The sequence below is a fragment of the Drosophila kikkawai genome, chromosome 3L, assembly GCF_030179895.1.
Source record: "Drosophila kikkawai strain 14028-0561.14 chromosome 3L, DkikHiC1v2, whole genome shotgun sequence".
NCBI classification, from domain to species: Eukaryota; Metazoa; Arthropoda; class Insecta; order Diptera; family Drosophilidae; genus Drosophila; species Drosophila kikkawai.
In genome coordinates this window covers 7296951-7312978 of record NC_091730.1, presented here as the reverse complement: position 1 = coordinate 7312978, position 16028 = coordinate 7296951, and the positions used below count along the sequence as shown (strand labels likewise).

Genomic DNA, 16028 nt, shown 5'->3' with positions numbered 1-16028 from the left:
CCTCATCCATAACACTTCATTTTCATATTTATCCATTTCTCTGTTTTTAACGTAGATCCGTGTATACAATGGCTCCAACGACCCACCGAAATCCTCGTCGCTCATCCGGGAGCAATGTATACAGAGTCTGCGGGAGAGTCCACGCTCTGAGGGTTTGCCAACGGTTTCTCCAACTGCCGGCTGTGAAGCGGCTCCGCGCGGTACTAATTAGCCAGTACTGCGCGAACCGTCTGGCAAGGAGGCTCATCACACGCTGCTGCACCTCCACACTGGGCAGCCTCGCTCTTCGCGGCCCCGACAAAGGCGCAACCCACCCTCGGATTCTCGGCCTCAGCGGCAGCCACAGCAGCGCCAGCAGGCGCCTGTATCCGGACCTCGGCGGCCCGCCACGCCAATGGATATGTCTCCATCCCGCAGCCGGTTGTGCACGCCTATCCTGGCGCGCACAAGGGTTAGCATCCTCTCCGGACGGTGTTCCCTTTCGTAGATCGCAAGTATTCCTCTTGCGAGGGGGGGAGAATGTTCATGCTGAACAAGGGGCAATATCGCCAGGGGAGCATCTCTGGGGAAAATGTACCTGTCGCCATATTAGTGGTACCTCTCTTTTATTACTCTGAAAATAAATTCGAAAGAAGACGGATCGTTTGTCCTCCTCATCAACATCATCCAAAACCTCTGCCTGCTTTTATTGGGAATTTTCTGGACTTGTACTTGCCACGGCCCCGACAGCTTCAACAAGTTTTGTTATATTATTAAATATATGAAATATTATAAAATGTATTTAATATATTGTATTATATTGTATTTTGAGGAAGGAAGTTCACAAATATAGGACTCTTGTAGGTGTTAAAATATTCTATGAGATTTTTAAAATATTAAAAATTTTTTAAAGGTTTGAAAAATCTTTTTTTCATATTTTTAAAATTTTTTAAAGACGAAAGATTAGTTTCTAAAACTATAAAAACATATTTGCTTGATAAAGCTTTCAAAAAGTGCTCAAAATGTGTCCCCAAAGTTATATTTAAATAAAAAATAGACCATTAGCATAGCCACTAAGCTGACTTTAGGTGTATGTACACGATTTCAGACATATAGTGGCTATATATTCATGAGGCGTGCTGGCAAACTGTTCAACATATTAAAAAACTTTGCGGCTGTGAAATCTGCGCCAAGTGGAGGAGCCCCAGAAGCGAGGGACGAGGCAAAGGACTCAGATTGGAAAACAAACCAGGAGGTTTAAGGGGAAATGTGGGTTAGGGCGAAAGAGGGAGAAGGAGCTGAGTATCCTGATGGCGATGCTGATGTGACCACGTGTATGCGGCCTGAAATCATTTCACTGCACTTGCCGCAAGGTGGAAAGTCAACGGGTTTCCAAGGCGGCGGGCAATGTGCCAGTAAATGGGGCAAGTCTGGGAGGCGGGCAGGGCGGGGCAGTCTGCCGCATTAAATGCAAATTCAACAAGCTTAGCCACATTTGATGTTCACATATACACACTCCATACAAAAGCCAATGAGATCGGCAGAAATCTCACTAGGCCAATATTGGATTTTTGGGCTTTCCCTTGAAAGGAGAAATTTATTTGATTTCATTTTGTGTTTAATTGAATATCAGAATATTCAAAGGCAAGCTGAGATTTATAATTGTGTTGGTTTGTGTTCAATAAAGGATTTAAATCCATTTTTAATCTGTATTAAATTTCCTTAAACTTTCTTGCAGGACTTGTATCACGAACAGTGCGATTCGGTGTGCATTCTGTTCGCCAGCATTCCCAACTTCTCCGAGTTCTATGTGGAACTGGAGGGCAACAACGAGGGCGTTGAGTGCCTTCGTCTGCTGAATGAGATTATCGCCGACTTCGACGAGCTGCTCAGCGAGGAGCGCTTCCGGTGAGTCCCAGCATCCGTTTCCGTTTAGCCACTTTGGGGTTTGGACCATTTCCGCTAACTGCTGCTCTCCACCTTCTATGCTAACCCCTTTCCCGCAGCTGCATTGAGAAAATCAAGAGTACGGGAGCCACCTACATGGCGGCATCCGGCCTCACGGCGAACACCTGCGACCGGGTGAACTTCAGCCACGTGACTGCCATGGCAGACTACGCCCTACAACTGTTCGACAAGATCGAGGAGGTCAACATGCACTCCTTTAACAACTTTCGGATGCGAATAGGTGAGGAAGCTTTAGCACAAAACTTTATTTGATGAAATTTACATAGTTTTGGTACTCGGGGACAAATTGCAATAGACTTTTGTTGATTTTCGAAAATTTCTATTTAAATTTATCAAACTTCTAAATATATTTTACCCTTGCCTTATCCCTATTTTAAGGCATCAATATTGGCCCTGTGGTGGCCGGCGTCATTGGAGCCTGTAAGCCGCAGTATGACATCTGGGGCAATGCCGTTAATGTGGCCTCGCGAATGGACTCCACGGGTCTGGTGGATCACATCCAGGTGAGTCCAAGCATCTTGATTTAATCATCGGCTAATCGTGGGCACTCAGCTGGCCGCGGCCTCGCTTTCACCAGCAAAAGTTGTACGCTGAAATGTTTATGTTTTGTGAAAGTTTGAAAAAGGAGTGGGCGGCTTACGGAGCCACGCCCACCTAATCAAGAACAACCTGGTCTGACCACTCCAGCGCGAAAGTTTTTAGTGTCAACGAAACTTTTTCCCCAAGGAAAAAAGGAACTGATATAGGTACACAAATACGAGATGAGGATACCTTTTACATCAGGGTGGCTCGATTTTTGTTGGATAAAGACTTCCAAGAGATACCTTAAAAGTAAATTAAATTAATTTTTAATACGATATGGATTTTGTCGCAAAAAGAAGAAAAGATTTTTAGAAAATGGGCATTTACCCCATATATATTCCTTAATTTCAAAAGTAACCACGAACCACCCTGATGCTCAAATGTGTGCAAATACAGATACAAATACAGCTACAGATACAGATACAAATGCGCATTTGATTTTATTTGTCGAGCGTCGACGGCGCTGTCAATAAAACGAAGGCAGAAAAAAAAATTTGCAAGAGAAATAAATTATTAAGCGGGCGAGTTTCGGGAGACTGGGATTCGTATAGGGAGTGCCCAGGCGACTGGAGGACTCCTACTGGATGTCCTGGGTGTTATCATGAAATATGTAGTCAAGGGTTGGGCGCGGGTGAATAAATAAAGCTGAGCCAGCTCCTTGTGCCTTCCTGCGGCAGCCATTGAACTTGTCAGTTGGAATTTATGTTATTGCTTGTTCTCTCCCACCCCCATTGCGTGTTCCTTTCACCTGTCCAGGTGACACAGGAGACGCAGCAGATCCTGGAGGGACGTGGCTTTGAGCTCACCTGCCGCGGCAGTGTGGACGTGAAAGGCAAGGGCTCCATGATCACCTACTTCCTCAAGGGCAAGAAGCCCATTGAAGTCAAGGAAGAGCTTGCCAAGGCCGAGGTTGAGCCACCCAAGACACTGACGTTGAGCAAGGAGCCGGAGAAGCCAGCCAGTGATACGGAGAAGCCACAGGATTCGGTTAAGGAAGATCCTTCGGAGCAGGAAGACGATCTGCTGCCCTCACCGGATATCGATCTCAATTCAAATATGCAGAACCTGACGGCGCAGCGGAGAAAATCTCTCTGCCGGCAGCACAACATCTCCTCCTCCTTTGGCACTACGGTGAGCAGTTCCACGGGCATCACGCCCAGCATTTCCAATAGCTCCAGTGTGGTCACCATTGGAGCTCTGCCAGCCATCCTGCGCGGCGGTAATCCTGCCTCGAATCCCACGGCCACTGATAATTGTTCGGAGTGTGGGGGCGCCAGTAAATCCCTGGCGACGCCCACGGCTCCGCCAAGGACTCTGGTGGCGGAACTCAAGGATGAGATAGCCAGAGATGAGAAAATTGGCCTCAAGGATTCCATTGAGAACCTAGAGATCCTGCTCAAGAACAACATCAGCCTGTCGGATCTGAGCAACAAACAGCAACAGAATCTCCGTGGTGAAAGCGTGTCCACCACCACGACTCTTCGGAAAAGGGATACAATAGTCAGCTTCAATGTGACAGAGACGGTAACAACCACAGCCACTCCGTTCTCCTCCTCATCAGGATCCTCCACCTGCTCCTCGCAGCAAAAGAAGCGGCGATCGGTGACCACCATTGCAGCCAGCTGCACCACTTCCACCACGATGCGCCTCCTGTCCAACGAGAGCCAAAGTTCCACGCAAACGGCGCCGGGAACGCTGGAGAGCTCGGTGCCCGGTCAATCCTCCACGGAGACCTCCTCCCAGGACTGGCAGCCCCGAACGGCCACGCTGGAACCCAACCGGAGTCCTATCAAGACCTCGCAGTCCATGAGCCCCATTGGACAGTTGACCACCGAGGTGTTTGTCCTTCCAAACAGCAGGAGCATGGTGCTCATCAGCAGCAGCAGCAGCAGCACGAATGTTGGCGGTGGATCGACGCTGGGTCTGGGCACGGGTGGGGGGGCCAGTAGCCCGAGGACCGGACTTCTTCAAGATGTTAGCACGTAAAGGATGCGCAGGCAACCGTGTAAATATGTACAAATCTGGAGGGCTTAGATGGTATTGTAGAAGTAGGAAAGGTAGTAGTAAAAGGTAGAGATAGTGGTTATTGGTTTTTGGATAGGGTTAGGTTGAATGTTAGCTTGTAGATTGATTGGGCTTGCCAGTATTCGGTACAGATGAACTTCTATAAGTTGGAATTAAATAATATTAAACGAATTTCAAGGTTATTATACACTTTTTCTTGATAAAGTAGAATAAATATATTAGAATCTTCAGTTACAAAGGCTTTTAAAGGTTTGACAACATTTCTTTTCCAAATAAATATTTATTTTAAATAAATAATTTCCCATGTTATATTATAACATTGTTTTTAACTTTCCCAACTTATAGAAGTTCGTTTCGTAGCCGCAACTCTTCCCTTCCCCCCATTGTATGATCTCGCATTTATTGTAGCTTTACGTGTTGTTCCTCAGTTAGTGTTTCAGGGCACCAAAATAAACAAAAACGTTTCCATATCACTCAGAAAAGTAAAGTACGAAAGCAAAGTATTGCACTTCAACGGGGTACCAAAGAGCATTGATTATTAAGAGCTAGAACTGTTAGCCATTCGATAGGTTGTAAGTGAAAGGAGGGTGGATGAAAGTCCTCTTTTGGCAATGAGTGTAGGTGTGTAAGGTTCCTATGTGCGTAAGTAGGTAAGATGGCAGCCAATGCAGCAGAAAATTAAAATTAAATTAAAAAGGAATAAGTGTGTGTGGAAAGAAATCGAATTTAATTGTTTTTGCTAAAACGAATAAGAAAGTATTAAATCTGTGAAGGGGAATGCAACAGTCTTTACTATACTTAAACTCCTTAAAATTTTATTTTACTTCAATATAAAAAGTAACCAACCAACTAAGAAAATCTCTAAAATATACATTGCATTCCCCTTGAAACACTTCTAAGCCCAGCTCTTGGACAGCACCCATTAACAACTCATTGGAAATATCTATTCCCTGCATTACCATATCCTTAAATTAAATTTTTCCGGCTGTCCTTGGCTGGTGTTCTCATTACCAAAACCAGAGATCTGTCAATTGAACACAAAGAGCAACATAAAATCTATATCCAACTGTTGCACAAATGATATTTTCTAAGGCCTAAGGTAATATTAAATGAGTATCAAATACAAAATACGTTAAATGTTAAAACGGCATCGTTTATGTGTAACGTTAAATGTGTTTCAATGTCTGTATGTCTCAATGTTGCTGAAAGCATCATAACTATATATATATAAATAGAATTATAATATTTAAATTGATGCAGAATATATATATAAATTATGCGAAAAACCAAAGAAAAACAAACAAAATTCTCGCTGTGATTTCTATGAAGAAAATGTAAGGATGCATAAATTATTTTATAACCTTTTGTTACTTAGTTTTAACTCGCAAATTTAACGAAAGCCTCTCGGCCGCCACCTTTTGACTATGCCTACAGCTACGAACTATGATTTAACTGATTGCGCAGTACATCCTATATATATATATATTTATAGTTTATATATAAGTGAATCTATATATCCGAATCGATGTTGACTAGCTTTGATGTTCAGTTTGAAAGTGAAGATAAGGCCCAACCAAGTATAAGAAACCCCCCGTCAATGTAAGTGTTTCATTGTCAACCGAAAGAAATATAAAAACAAAATGTGTTAATAAATGGCGCTATTAATTTGGAAACTCTACAGTCTAGAAATTATTTATTAGATCAAATCAATAGCATCGTAGTTGTTATATATATTTACAGCACTCCAATCGAGGGCTCTTACAGCTTTCTGGCCCGTCGCCACAGGCAATAGTAGCCCAGCAGATGAAAGCCAAAGTACAAACCCACCATGGCCAATATATTCCGGTAAAGATTGCTCTCATTAAAGCTGTACTTGTCCATCACATCCTGGCCAGTGTGGAAACAGGGCAGGTCGGCACTCTCCTGGAAGCAGGCTGCAATTACACAAATATATTGAATTCAAGTAAATGGAAGAATTTCCTAGAACTCACTTATATTCTGCACTCCGGACCACTGAGCTATGGTCATGGCCTCATTGGCATACAGCATCCAGGAGAGAAATTGCGTCCACCAAAAGGCCACGGGTAGGGAGCTGGGAATGAAGGCATTCTTTTATAACAAAGGACTCAAAAATTACCTCAACAAGAACACTCACTTCACTTGAATGAAAATACCAGAGGTTATCATAAATATATAATCCAAGGGCACCAGGTAAGCCATTGCCAGGGGAACCGAATTGAAGGCTGTGGAGAAAAAGCAACCGCAGGCTGTGGCCACATTCATTACCAGCACCACACAGATGGCAGTCACTCCAAAGGCATAAAATGTAGACCTCAAACCCGTCAGCCAATAGCAAATAATGACGAACAAAAAGGGCTCAATTATCATTCCGGGTAGCTGTAAATAAATGAAGAGAGGTAAGATTATTTATTTAAGAAGTAATACAGAACTTATTCTAAACATTTTTTAAATAAAATAAATAAATATATAAAAATTCTAGTACTCACCAAGGCCAAAATATTAGCGCTATAATATTGCCCTGTTGAATACAGTCCCGAACGTGTTTCCCTCATAAACAAGGGAAATCCCTGGGGGAACAAGTTCAGCACAGAGTACATGGGATGGTAGGTATTCTCCGATATCATTATAAACAATGCACCCTGCACCGCCTGCACTCCCAGTTGCGATGGCTCCGTGGTTCCGGCAAAGCAGGCGCCGATGATAAAAGCCATGGCAATCTTCTGTATAAATCGCAACCACTGTATGGTGGGGTCCCTCAACAGAGTCAGCGAGGCCCTCAGCCAGACCACATGGAACCGCTTGTACCAGGGCACGCCCCTAAAAGACTCCACCTCCGTGTCAAAGGGAAAATTCCCAGACTGTGCCATGTGGATCTCCAGATTCACCAGCATATCCCGCTGCTTGGCCGCCGAACTGACTGCAAACTGATCGCACAAATGCTGAGCAGAACGCTGCGAGGCCTGTTCATAGCCCGGATCGGTGGCCAAAACTCCAATTAAAAAGTCTGCTGGGTTGTAGGCCTCCGGACAATAGTATCCATGATTGGCAAAGAAGCTCAAAGCATGCTGAGGAGATCCCGTAAAGGCCACCCTTCCATCGGCCAGCAGCATTACATTGTTGAAGTTGTCAAAGAGCTGCGAGCTGGGCTGGTGGATGGTGCACAGAATGGTAGTGCCCTTTTGGGCCAACTCATACAGCGTGGCCACCAGCTGCTGGGCACTGAAGGAGTCCAGACCGGTGGTGGGTTCGTCACAAAACAGGATTACTGGATTGTTTAGCAGTTCCACGGCAAAGGCAAGCCTCTTGCGTTCTCCTCCGGAGAGAACCTTCTTGTCATCGCCGCTGCCAATCCGTGTGTGGGCAGCGGAGAGGAGACCGGTCCTCTCCAGCAACTCGTTGATGATGAGGCGACGCTCCTCCTTGGACACGCGACGATCCAGGCGGAGATGGGCCTGAATGGGTAAGAGAAAAATTTATTTCGAGAAGTTTCTAGAACATAAGTCGCTCTTTAAAGATACACAAAGTACACAAAACTCACCATAAAGTTGAGATGCTCCAGCACTGTCAGAGATCCAATAAAAAGATCATCTTGGTAGACATAACCACTGATGCGGTGCATGAAGGGCCCGATGCGCCGGCCGTTAATCAGAATGTCGCCTTGAACCACAGTCCCGGCTGCATCCCAGATCCCAATGCAAATGGAGCAGATCGTGGCGAGATAATGAGATAATGGTTAATGGATAAGCTATCTTATCGGAAACTACTAGGTACTACTACGCGCCACTTACCGGGCTGTCGAAAGGCCAAAGTCGACATAAGTGTTGTTTTCCCGGAGCCACTGTGAATGAGAGATGAGATGTGGTTTACTGAGGAATCTCTAATGGAATCTTATCGCTGTATTTGATAATCACAAGTGTAAATCCAACATCTTGACATAGTTGGCACATTTTTGGGCATCGTGTTCTTTTCCACTTGGATGAACTCTGCCACTGAGACTCGGGGATATATCGATTTCTTGGCCGGCTTACCTCGAGCCCATTAGAGCCATCAGAGTGCCCGGTTGAATGGCCCCCGTCGAGTTGTTGATGATCCGCTTCATCCGCTGCCCGGAGCCACCCACATTGGTGTACACACAGAGATCCCGCCAGACCAGTGTGGCTCCCTGCTCCGTGGGCGACCACTTGCTGTAGCTTCTTAAGGGTAAACTTCTCTCCGAACTGTTTCTTTTCGATAGTTTAGGAGTGCTGTCCAGGCTGGGCACCTCGATGGTGGCACCTATAGGCCCCACCAACTGCAGCTCGTGCTGCTCTCCAGGTTGTTCCAGGGGCTGTGGTGCCTCCACATCTATCAACTTGCTATCAGAGTCGGACATTATATGTCTGGGCTTATCCTATGTTTAAGATACTAAGTTTTGGAGACCGTTTCTCGAACCGAAGCGTGCCGCTGATGGGCACCAACTAACCAAGAGCGGTGACTGCTGAGAAGTTGTCGCCAGGCAAGCTGACATTAAGATAGACAGGTACAGTGAGCTTCAGGTATAACAAAATATTTAAATTAGAAATTACCACAATTTAGAGTCTACATTTGTAGATTTTATATATATTTTTTTAATATTATTAAACTGTTAGTGGCTCCAAAGAAAATTAAGCATTTAAAATCCAGAAAATTTCTCTTTAACTTTAACTATATTTTAAGGTTCCTCACTCTTCCCTTTATCCCCTGACTTTACTGTACTGCTCTGCTCTCAGCAATGCAAATAAAGCTTAGTGTTGAAACTAGGGACCCCTTCGGGGGTCTCCCAGGTGGCAGGGAAGCAGCGCAATCTTTAGGGTGGCCCTGGCAGCCAGCGCATTCGATCGTCTTGCAGTTTACCGACCGCTTGGGAAGCAGCGGACTTAGACAGCAGCTCCAATTACCATTTGCCCATGGCCAGCGATGGTGGGAGCAGCCGGAGGTGGAGGCAGCACTCCAGGCCAAGCCACCGGGAAGCCCTGCAGCGCCAGAGGGTACCCAGCCAGAGCAGCCAACGGGAAAACCGCCGAGCGCTTGGCGGATGGAAGCTATAATTCTGGTCTTTGTTTTGCTCGCAACATTCGCAGGGAATTTGCACAAAGAGAACAGAGAAATTGATTGAGAAATAAAAGTCTGCTAAACAAGAGTAATTCTCACACCTGGGAATGCGGAATAAATTTCACAAAGGTATTTTCTAAAACAAGCAGACTTTTCTATCAGGTACTCATTTTAATTTAAGTAATTTTAAATAAATATATAAACATTATTTACATTTTTAAAGGTTTTTTTTTAAAAATGCAGTCTAAAAACTCTGAAATAATTTTTTAAGGCTAAAAATGATAAGCAGCTTAAGGATTAAGCGGTAATTTCTTATTATATCTTATACTTATCAGATTTTTTGTCAAGTTTTAAAAGGATTTTTGTGTCAAAATTAATGCTTTCATAAAATTCTGATTGATTTTAGCTTTGTTTAGGGCCTAATTTAAAATTAGAAGATTAAAATATTTTTGTATGTTACCTATAGTTTTTAACCATTTATTTGTTGTATTTATTTTAAGCTCAACTCACGCATTATCCCATAACTATGCCTTTATTTTATATTTTTCGGAGTAAATCATACTTATGGCATACCTTTGGGCTGTTTAAGTTTCAGAAAACATTCACAATAACTACAGCTTGTATAAAACATAAATAACTTTATTTTTGTAGAAAGGTTTACTCAAATCCAGGCCTTTGTTAGCTTACTAAATAAAAATACAAGCCAAGGCCTAACCATATCCTTTCCAATTTCACATATAAAAGTAAACCTGAAAGAAAGAAAACAAATATTTAAAATATTTTTACCAGCTCGTGTACAGTCTCACTTAAATCAAAGTAATCGAAATCGCAGTTTTAAAATAAATACCAACCAGCTGATGGGAAAATCCAAGTGCTCAGCCAAATAAATAAAAACAAGAAAGGAAGCTAACTTCGGCACGCCGAAGTTTGTATACCCTTGCAGATATTATTTCATTGCATTTTACCTATACTTATTATGTTGAGAGTTTGACAGTTACAGTTTTACATTCCCAGTTTTACATTTTCCCTACACCTACCGATCGGTTTATATGGCAGCTATATGATATAGTTGTCCGATTTTCATAAAATTTATACCAAAATTCTGAACTAATAAAATAAGCTTATATCCCAGAGTAGAAAAAAATAGTTTGAAAAACAACGAAGTTATAATTTTTTTTCTATTAATTTCCTGATCGTTCCTATGGCAGCTATATGATATAGTCGTCCGATTTTTATAAAATTTTTACCAAAATTCAGAAATACTATAAAATGGTCATATGTCAAAAATAGTGCACATATGTTGAAAAACAGCCAAGTTATAATTTTTTTTCTAAAAATTTATCGAACATTTGTATGGCAGCTATATGATATAGTCGTCCGATCCGGCCCGTTCCGACATATATAGCAGTGAGAGCATATAGAAGACTATATGCAAAGTTTCATTCAGATAGCTTTAAAACTGAGGGACTAGTTTGCGTAGAAACAGACAGACGGACAGACAGACAGACAGACAGACAGACAGACGGACAGACGGACAGACGGACATGGCTAGATCGACTCGGCTGTTGATGCTGATCAAGAATATATATACTTTATAGGGTCGGAAACGTCTCCTTCACTGCGTTGCAAACTTCTGACTGAAATTATAATACCCTGCAAGGGTATAAAAACGATAACGATTAAAGTCGCAGCTATTGAAAGCAGTCGAGAGACACAGTATCAGCTTTAGTGACTGATAAGCCGATTTTGAATGGACTGAGACTGCCCTTTCAGCTCTCAGTTGCCGGCTAACAATTCAGCGGATAAGTCGCATCCACGCAGTTGAAATAAATATATTTTTGTTTTTAATTTTTATCAGTTCAAAATGAGTGCAGTGTTATGAATTAAAATTTAATAAACAAAACAAAACGCAACAAGGCAGCTAGAATAAAAGCGGAAATAAAACATACGATTCTATAGGGAAGCCAATAAATCAAAACATTTATTAAAAGTTCATATAGCTATTTAACTAGCCCCCTGAAACAGTTATCGCGTCAAATGGTAGGCACTGCTGTAAATCTCAAGTTAATTAGCCTATAATTTAACTTCTAGTACAAAAAGTGAGATTCGATAAGAAAGTTAGGAAATCCCATTAAATACAGCCAGACTCTAGGTAGAACTCAGCGAAACGCCTTTTCACGTGGGCCTAATTAATGGAATTATTTAATAGGTTTTGGTTTATAAACCAAGACGTTATCTTAGTAAATGTCTATACATAGATAAAGCTAATCTTGGAAGCAATTTGCAAGGCAAACAGTCTGAGATTAATGACACTCTGCAGTAAAGATATACCTCTTGAAAGGTAATCTTTCCAAAAAAATTGCAACGCCTAGCCTCGAAGGTTAATGGAATTGTAATGTAAATATTATAAAAATAGCTAGCTTTCGATAAGAGCTCCACTTGAGAAAAATTGAAATTCCAAATTAAGTAATAAATTGAAGAACCTAATCTAGTGACTAATTGGTCAAACAGACTGACAGAGATTAAGTAACTAGCAGGGGAAATATTAAGCAATAAATACTTTAGTAGATATTCTTTTATAAATGCAAATTTGACTGAATTAAGATACCCCTTAGTTAGTGTATTAACCCAGTCTGTTGATAAATTTGTTTGACTTGTGATTTAAATATTTAAAAAGTAATCTAGTGATAAGAACTGCAGTTTTACAGATGTTAAGATAGACTGGGAAAAGCAAAACAAACCGTCAGAGATTATTTAGATTTCCATACACACAGTTGCTAGGGTAAACATATACTAAAGAACCTAATCTAATGACAAATTTGCAACCCAAATCGTCACAGGTTAATTGAATTGTAATTCAATTTAAATAGATTTTACACGTGTTAGTATAACTTTGCATTCCAAACAGATATACTATATATAGAAAGTACCCCCAAAGTAATAGAAATTAATTGAATTGTCATGCTAATATTCACTTTAAAGCTAATCTATTGATAATACCCCTGCCCCTTGGCGGTTAAAATTCAAATTCTGAAAGCTGAGCAGCATAAAAGCTTTCACAACCCTTAGGAAAAACAATATTTAACAGCGCCGGAGAGAACGCGTGTGCGCAGAGTAAAAATGAGCGGCGCTGAGGTGAGTGGCGTTTATTGAGATTGTTTTTTTGTTTTACTCGCAAAACGGTTTGTTTTTGTTTTGAGACGCGTCTAAATTTATACCTAAAGTGCAGAATGCCGGCTGACAGTGACAAAATTACTAAAAAAAAAACCTAATAGCTCTAATGCAATTAGTTCTAACTCTATCTAGTCGAAACGAATTCATATAAATTGGACAAACGCGATTCTCTGATTGATTACGTATACTTCTATAACGCGGAGAGCAAACGGAAAAGAATATAACAAAACTAACAAAAAACAAAATTAAAGAAACATGCTCTGAGTGACCTTGAAATCAGCGGTGGTGGTGGCTTCGGCATGCGGCAATATGTTTGTTTACCTTACTAATATTTTTATATATATTCAATTGAAATGTATAGTGGAATTATCCATGAAATATAATAATTCCTAACTATAGAGTAACTCAAGTAACTGCCCCATCTAACGTATTGTTTACAATTCATAATAAAAGCGTGTCAACATGTGGCGGTAAGAGTGTTCATTAGCGATTGGCGACTGCTGAATGCTCTCACATTACATGTTCTATGGAAAATATGTGCAGAAATCTATATTTTCAGCTGATTATGCAAATTTAAACCAGATACATTTTCCATAGAAAATAACTTTGGAACTTGATATTATAAACCAACATAAGCAATACATTTTTAATAAGAACTGTGGTGTGACAAGCATTTAATTTTTACTTATAAATTAAAATTAATTTTGAATTAGCAAAGACTGAGTTAAAGATGAAAACACCTACAAAATATTTAAATCTTGAATGAAATTATATTATTTTATACATAAACGCTTAAAAGAAATATTTATAAATAAGTTTTTTATTATATAAATTCTTCTATTATTTCATTAGACTTTTTTAAGACGCTCTATTATTTTAACATTTTATTAAAATTTTTAATTATTTAAAAACCTTTAAATAAATATATTTCCATTATTATTAGATCATTATTTCTTTGTTCGTTGCTTCTTGGTTTCTGGTTTAATATATATTTCTCATATAAAAATCCTTGTGACATTAAATTATAATATATCATATATTTAAAGGACTTTAAAACCCTTTTAAAAGCACTAAAAAACCCTTGTACTCTTGTAAGAGCATTAGTTCAGCTTTACCAAAAAAACAAGTTTATAATGCCTTGTTTATTCTCTCCATTTGCCTCTCTCTCTTTTTAAAAGTTGTCATTGCCAACATCAAAATTAACCGTAAATGGAAGATGTATCAAAAAAGCTTACATACTTTCAGGCACCGGCCGGAAATGCGGCCCCGCGACGCCATAGTCAGATCAGCCAGCACAGTGAAAATAGTGAGAATAGCGCCACCGGCGATGTCCAGGTGCAGCGGGAAAGCTCAGGGCCTCGCAGCGCCTGCCAGTGGGTATGGCACGTGGTAACATCGATCTCCGTGGAGCCCACCATGTTCCTCTACATGTTTGCCTTCATGATCACCTCGGTGGTGGAGCAGAACTTCTATCTGTACAAGTCCTGTCGGGTGAACAACAACTTTACGGAAGAGGTTTGCCGCAATCTCAATCGGCCGGAGAACAAGGAATTCAAGGATCAGTCACTGCAGACCAATGCCTGGTTTCTGCAGTGGAACGACATTTCGGCTCACATCTTTCCCATTCTCTTGGCCCTGTTTCTGGGTTCCTTCTCGGATCGTCGTGGGAGGAAGTTCCCCTTGCTCATGGGTTTGGTGGGGAAGTTTATCTACTCCTCAATGGTGGTGGTCAATGCCAGGATGCCCACATGGCCAGTGGAGAATATTATCTTCTCGGCCACTCTGCCTTCAGCTTTAACGGGCGCCGATGTGGCCATCTTTGCTTCGTGCTTCGCTTACATTTCGGACATCTCGACGGTGCAGCAGCGCACTATTCGTGTGACTATCTTGGATGTGGTCTACCTTACGGCCATGCCCACAGGTGTGGCTTTGGGTTCGCACCTGTTTTACAATGTTTTTGATCAGTCTTATGCAGACATGTTTACTGTGAATGCTTCCCTGCTAGCAATGGCCATTATTTACACTCTATTTGCTCTAAAGGTGAGTTTGTATTTCACTAAATTTCAGTTTTATATTTTATATTTTTTATTCCTTCAATTTCTTTATCCTCCTTTCAGTGGCAAACCACCCCAAGGCAGCGATCTCTTAGGGAGCTTGGCTGGTGTGGCTTTTGGGGAGACTTCTTTGACAAGCAGCATGTGAAGGACTCTTTTGCTGTGTTGGTGAAACCTCGCAGGGCCCATAGAAGGAGCTTCTTGATCATCCTGCTGATCAGCATGACCCTGTACACATTCCAGCGAGACGAGGGCAGCTACCTGTACATGTACACCCTGGACAAGTTCGATTGGGAGGTTAGCTCCTACAGCAGCTTCAAGACCTTCAAGTCGTCGGCCTATGTGATTGCCATGCTGCTGGGAGTGCCGTTGATGAACAAGGTTTTGAATTGGAGGGATACGGTAAGTCCTTATCTCATAAAAATAGCATAACTTATAATTATAAAATTTATAATTTGTATTTTTTTAATTTCTAACTTTAGATCATCATCTTCATCGGAGCCTGGGCTCACTCGATAGCTCGGCTGTTCTTCTACTTTGCCAGCAACACGGATCTCCTTTATGCCGGTGCCGTGGTCTGCAGTCTCGGACCAATTGTGGGTCCCATTATCCGGGCCATGACCTCCAAGATAGTTCCCACATCGGAGCGTGGCAAGGTGTTTGCCCTGCTCTCCGTTTGTGATAATGCAGTGCCCTTCATCAGCGGTGTGTGCTACTCGCAACTTTATCGGGCCACCAAAAATACAAATTATGGCGGAAGTGTCTTCCTGCTGACCATTGCCACCCAGATGGCTGTCTTCCTGTTGATACTGTAAGTGACTTAACTTCTATTTTACTTTAATTATTTTATTTTAATTTGATTTATATTTCGTTATTAGCTGTATCCATATTGTGCTGGGCAAAAACTCACTTGCCGTACCGGAAGTTCCGGAAAAAGAGAGCGGCCTTATTGCCAAAAAGGAGGGGTTGCCCGCAAACCCAGAAGAAGTGGATAAATATTAATTAGCCCTCGCATTTAGCTTTTAAAGTGTTCCTTAAAAAAAAGACATAAAGCCTGACTTGCCAACTATTTGTAAACAAAAAAAAAGTGCGTCACAATATATTAACAATATTATTATATTTTTAAAGCTTTTTATTATTCGTCACTCCTTTTTT

The 16028-nt window shown here is 41.5% G+C and overlaps 3 protein-coding genes across 8 annotated transcripts in view; 2 read left to right on the top strand and 1 right to left on the bottom strand.

Moving 5' to 3' along the window:
- The window catches only part of LOC108071534 (adenylate cyclase type 6), a 42750-nt gene extending 36555 nt beyond the window's left edge, over window positions 1–6195 (top strand). The window contains exons 24-27 of one of the 3 annotated variants that reach the window (XM_070285267.1): window positions 1718–1887; window positions 1986–2167; window positions 2326–2450; window positions 3286–6195. In XM_070285267.1, coding sequence (XP_070141368.1) covers window positions 1718–1887; window positions 1986–2167; window positions 2326–2450; window positions 3286–4515 — 1707 coding nt within the window. In that variant the 3' untranslated portion in view covers window positions 4516–6195. The other 2 variants (XM_070285269.1, XM_070285268.1) reach the window with 2 other exon arrangements.
- Window positions 6196–6199: 4 nt separating this feature from the next.
- st (ATP-binding cassette transporter scarlet) lies at window positions 6200–9017 on the bottom strand. Its single transcript, XM_017162307.3, has 7 exons — window positions 8604–9017; window positions 8364–8413; window positions 8114–8250; window positions 7062–8027; window positions 6710–6951; window positions 6546–6646; window positions 6200–6488 (listed from the first exon to the last, which is right to left on the bottom strand). Exons 1-7 carry the CDS (start codon window positions 8945–8947, stop codon window positions 6313–6315), a joined length of 2016 nt encoding a protein of 671 aa, XP_017017796.1. The 5' UTR covers window positions 8948–9017; the 3' UTR covers window positions 6200–6312.
- Window positions 9018–11428: 2411 nt separating this feature from the next.
- LOC108071536 (lysosomal proton-coupled steroid conjugate and bile acid symporter SLC46A3) lies at window positions 11429–15992 on the top strand. 4 transcript variants are annotated; one of them, XM_017162309.3, is made up of 6 exons: window positions 11430–11685; window positions 12628–12780; window positions 14065–14859; window positions 14937–15275; window positions 15356–15684; window positions 15752–15992. In XM_017162309.3, the coding sequence occupies exons 2-6, from the start codon at window positions 12766–12768 to the stop codon at window positions 15873–15875; spliced, it is 1602 nt and encodes a 533-aa protein (XP_017017798.1). In that variant the 5' UTR covers window positions 11430–11685; window positions 12628–12765; the 3' UTR covers window positions 15876–15992. The 4 variants fall into 4 exon arrangements, with proteins under 4 accessions (XP_017017801.1, XP_017017798.1, XP_017017800.1 ...); XM_017162312.3 differs by lacking the exon at window positions 12628–12780 and having other exon boundaries at window positions 11429–11685; XM_017162311.3 differs by lacking the exons at window positions 11430–11685; window positions 12628–12780 and adding an exon at window positions 13104–13130.
- The last annotated feature ends 36 nt before the right edge of the window (window positions 15993–16028 follow it).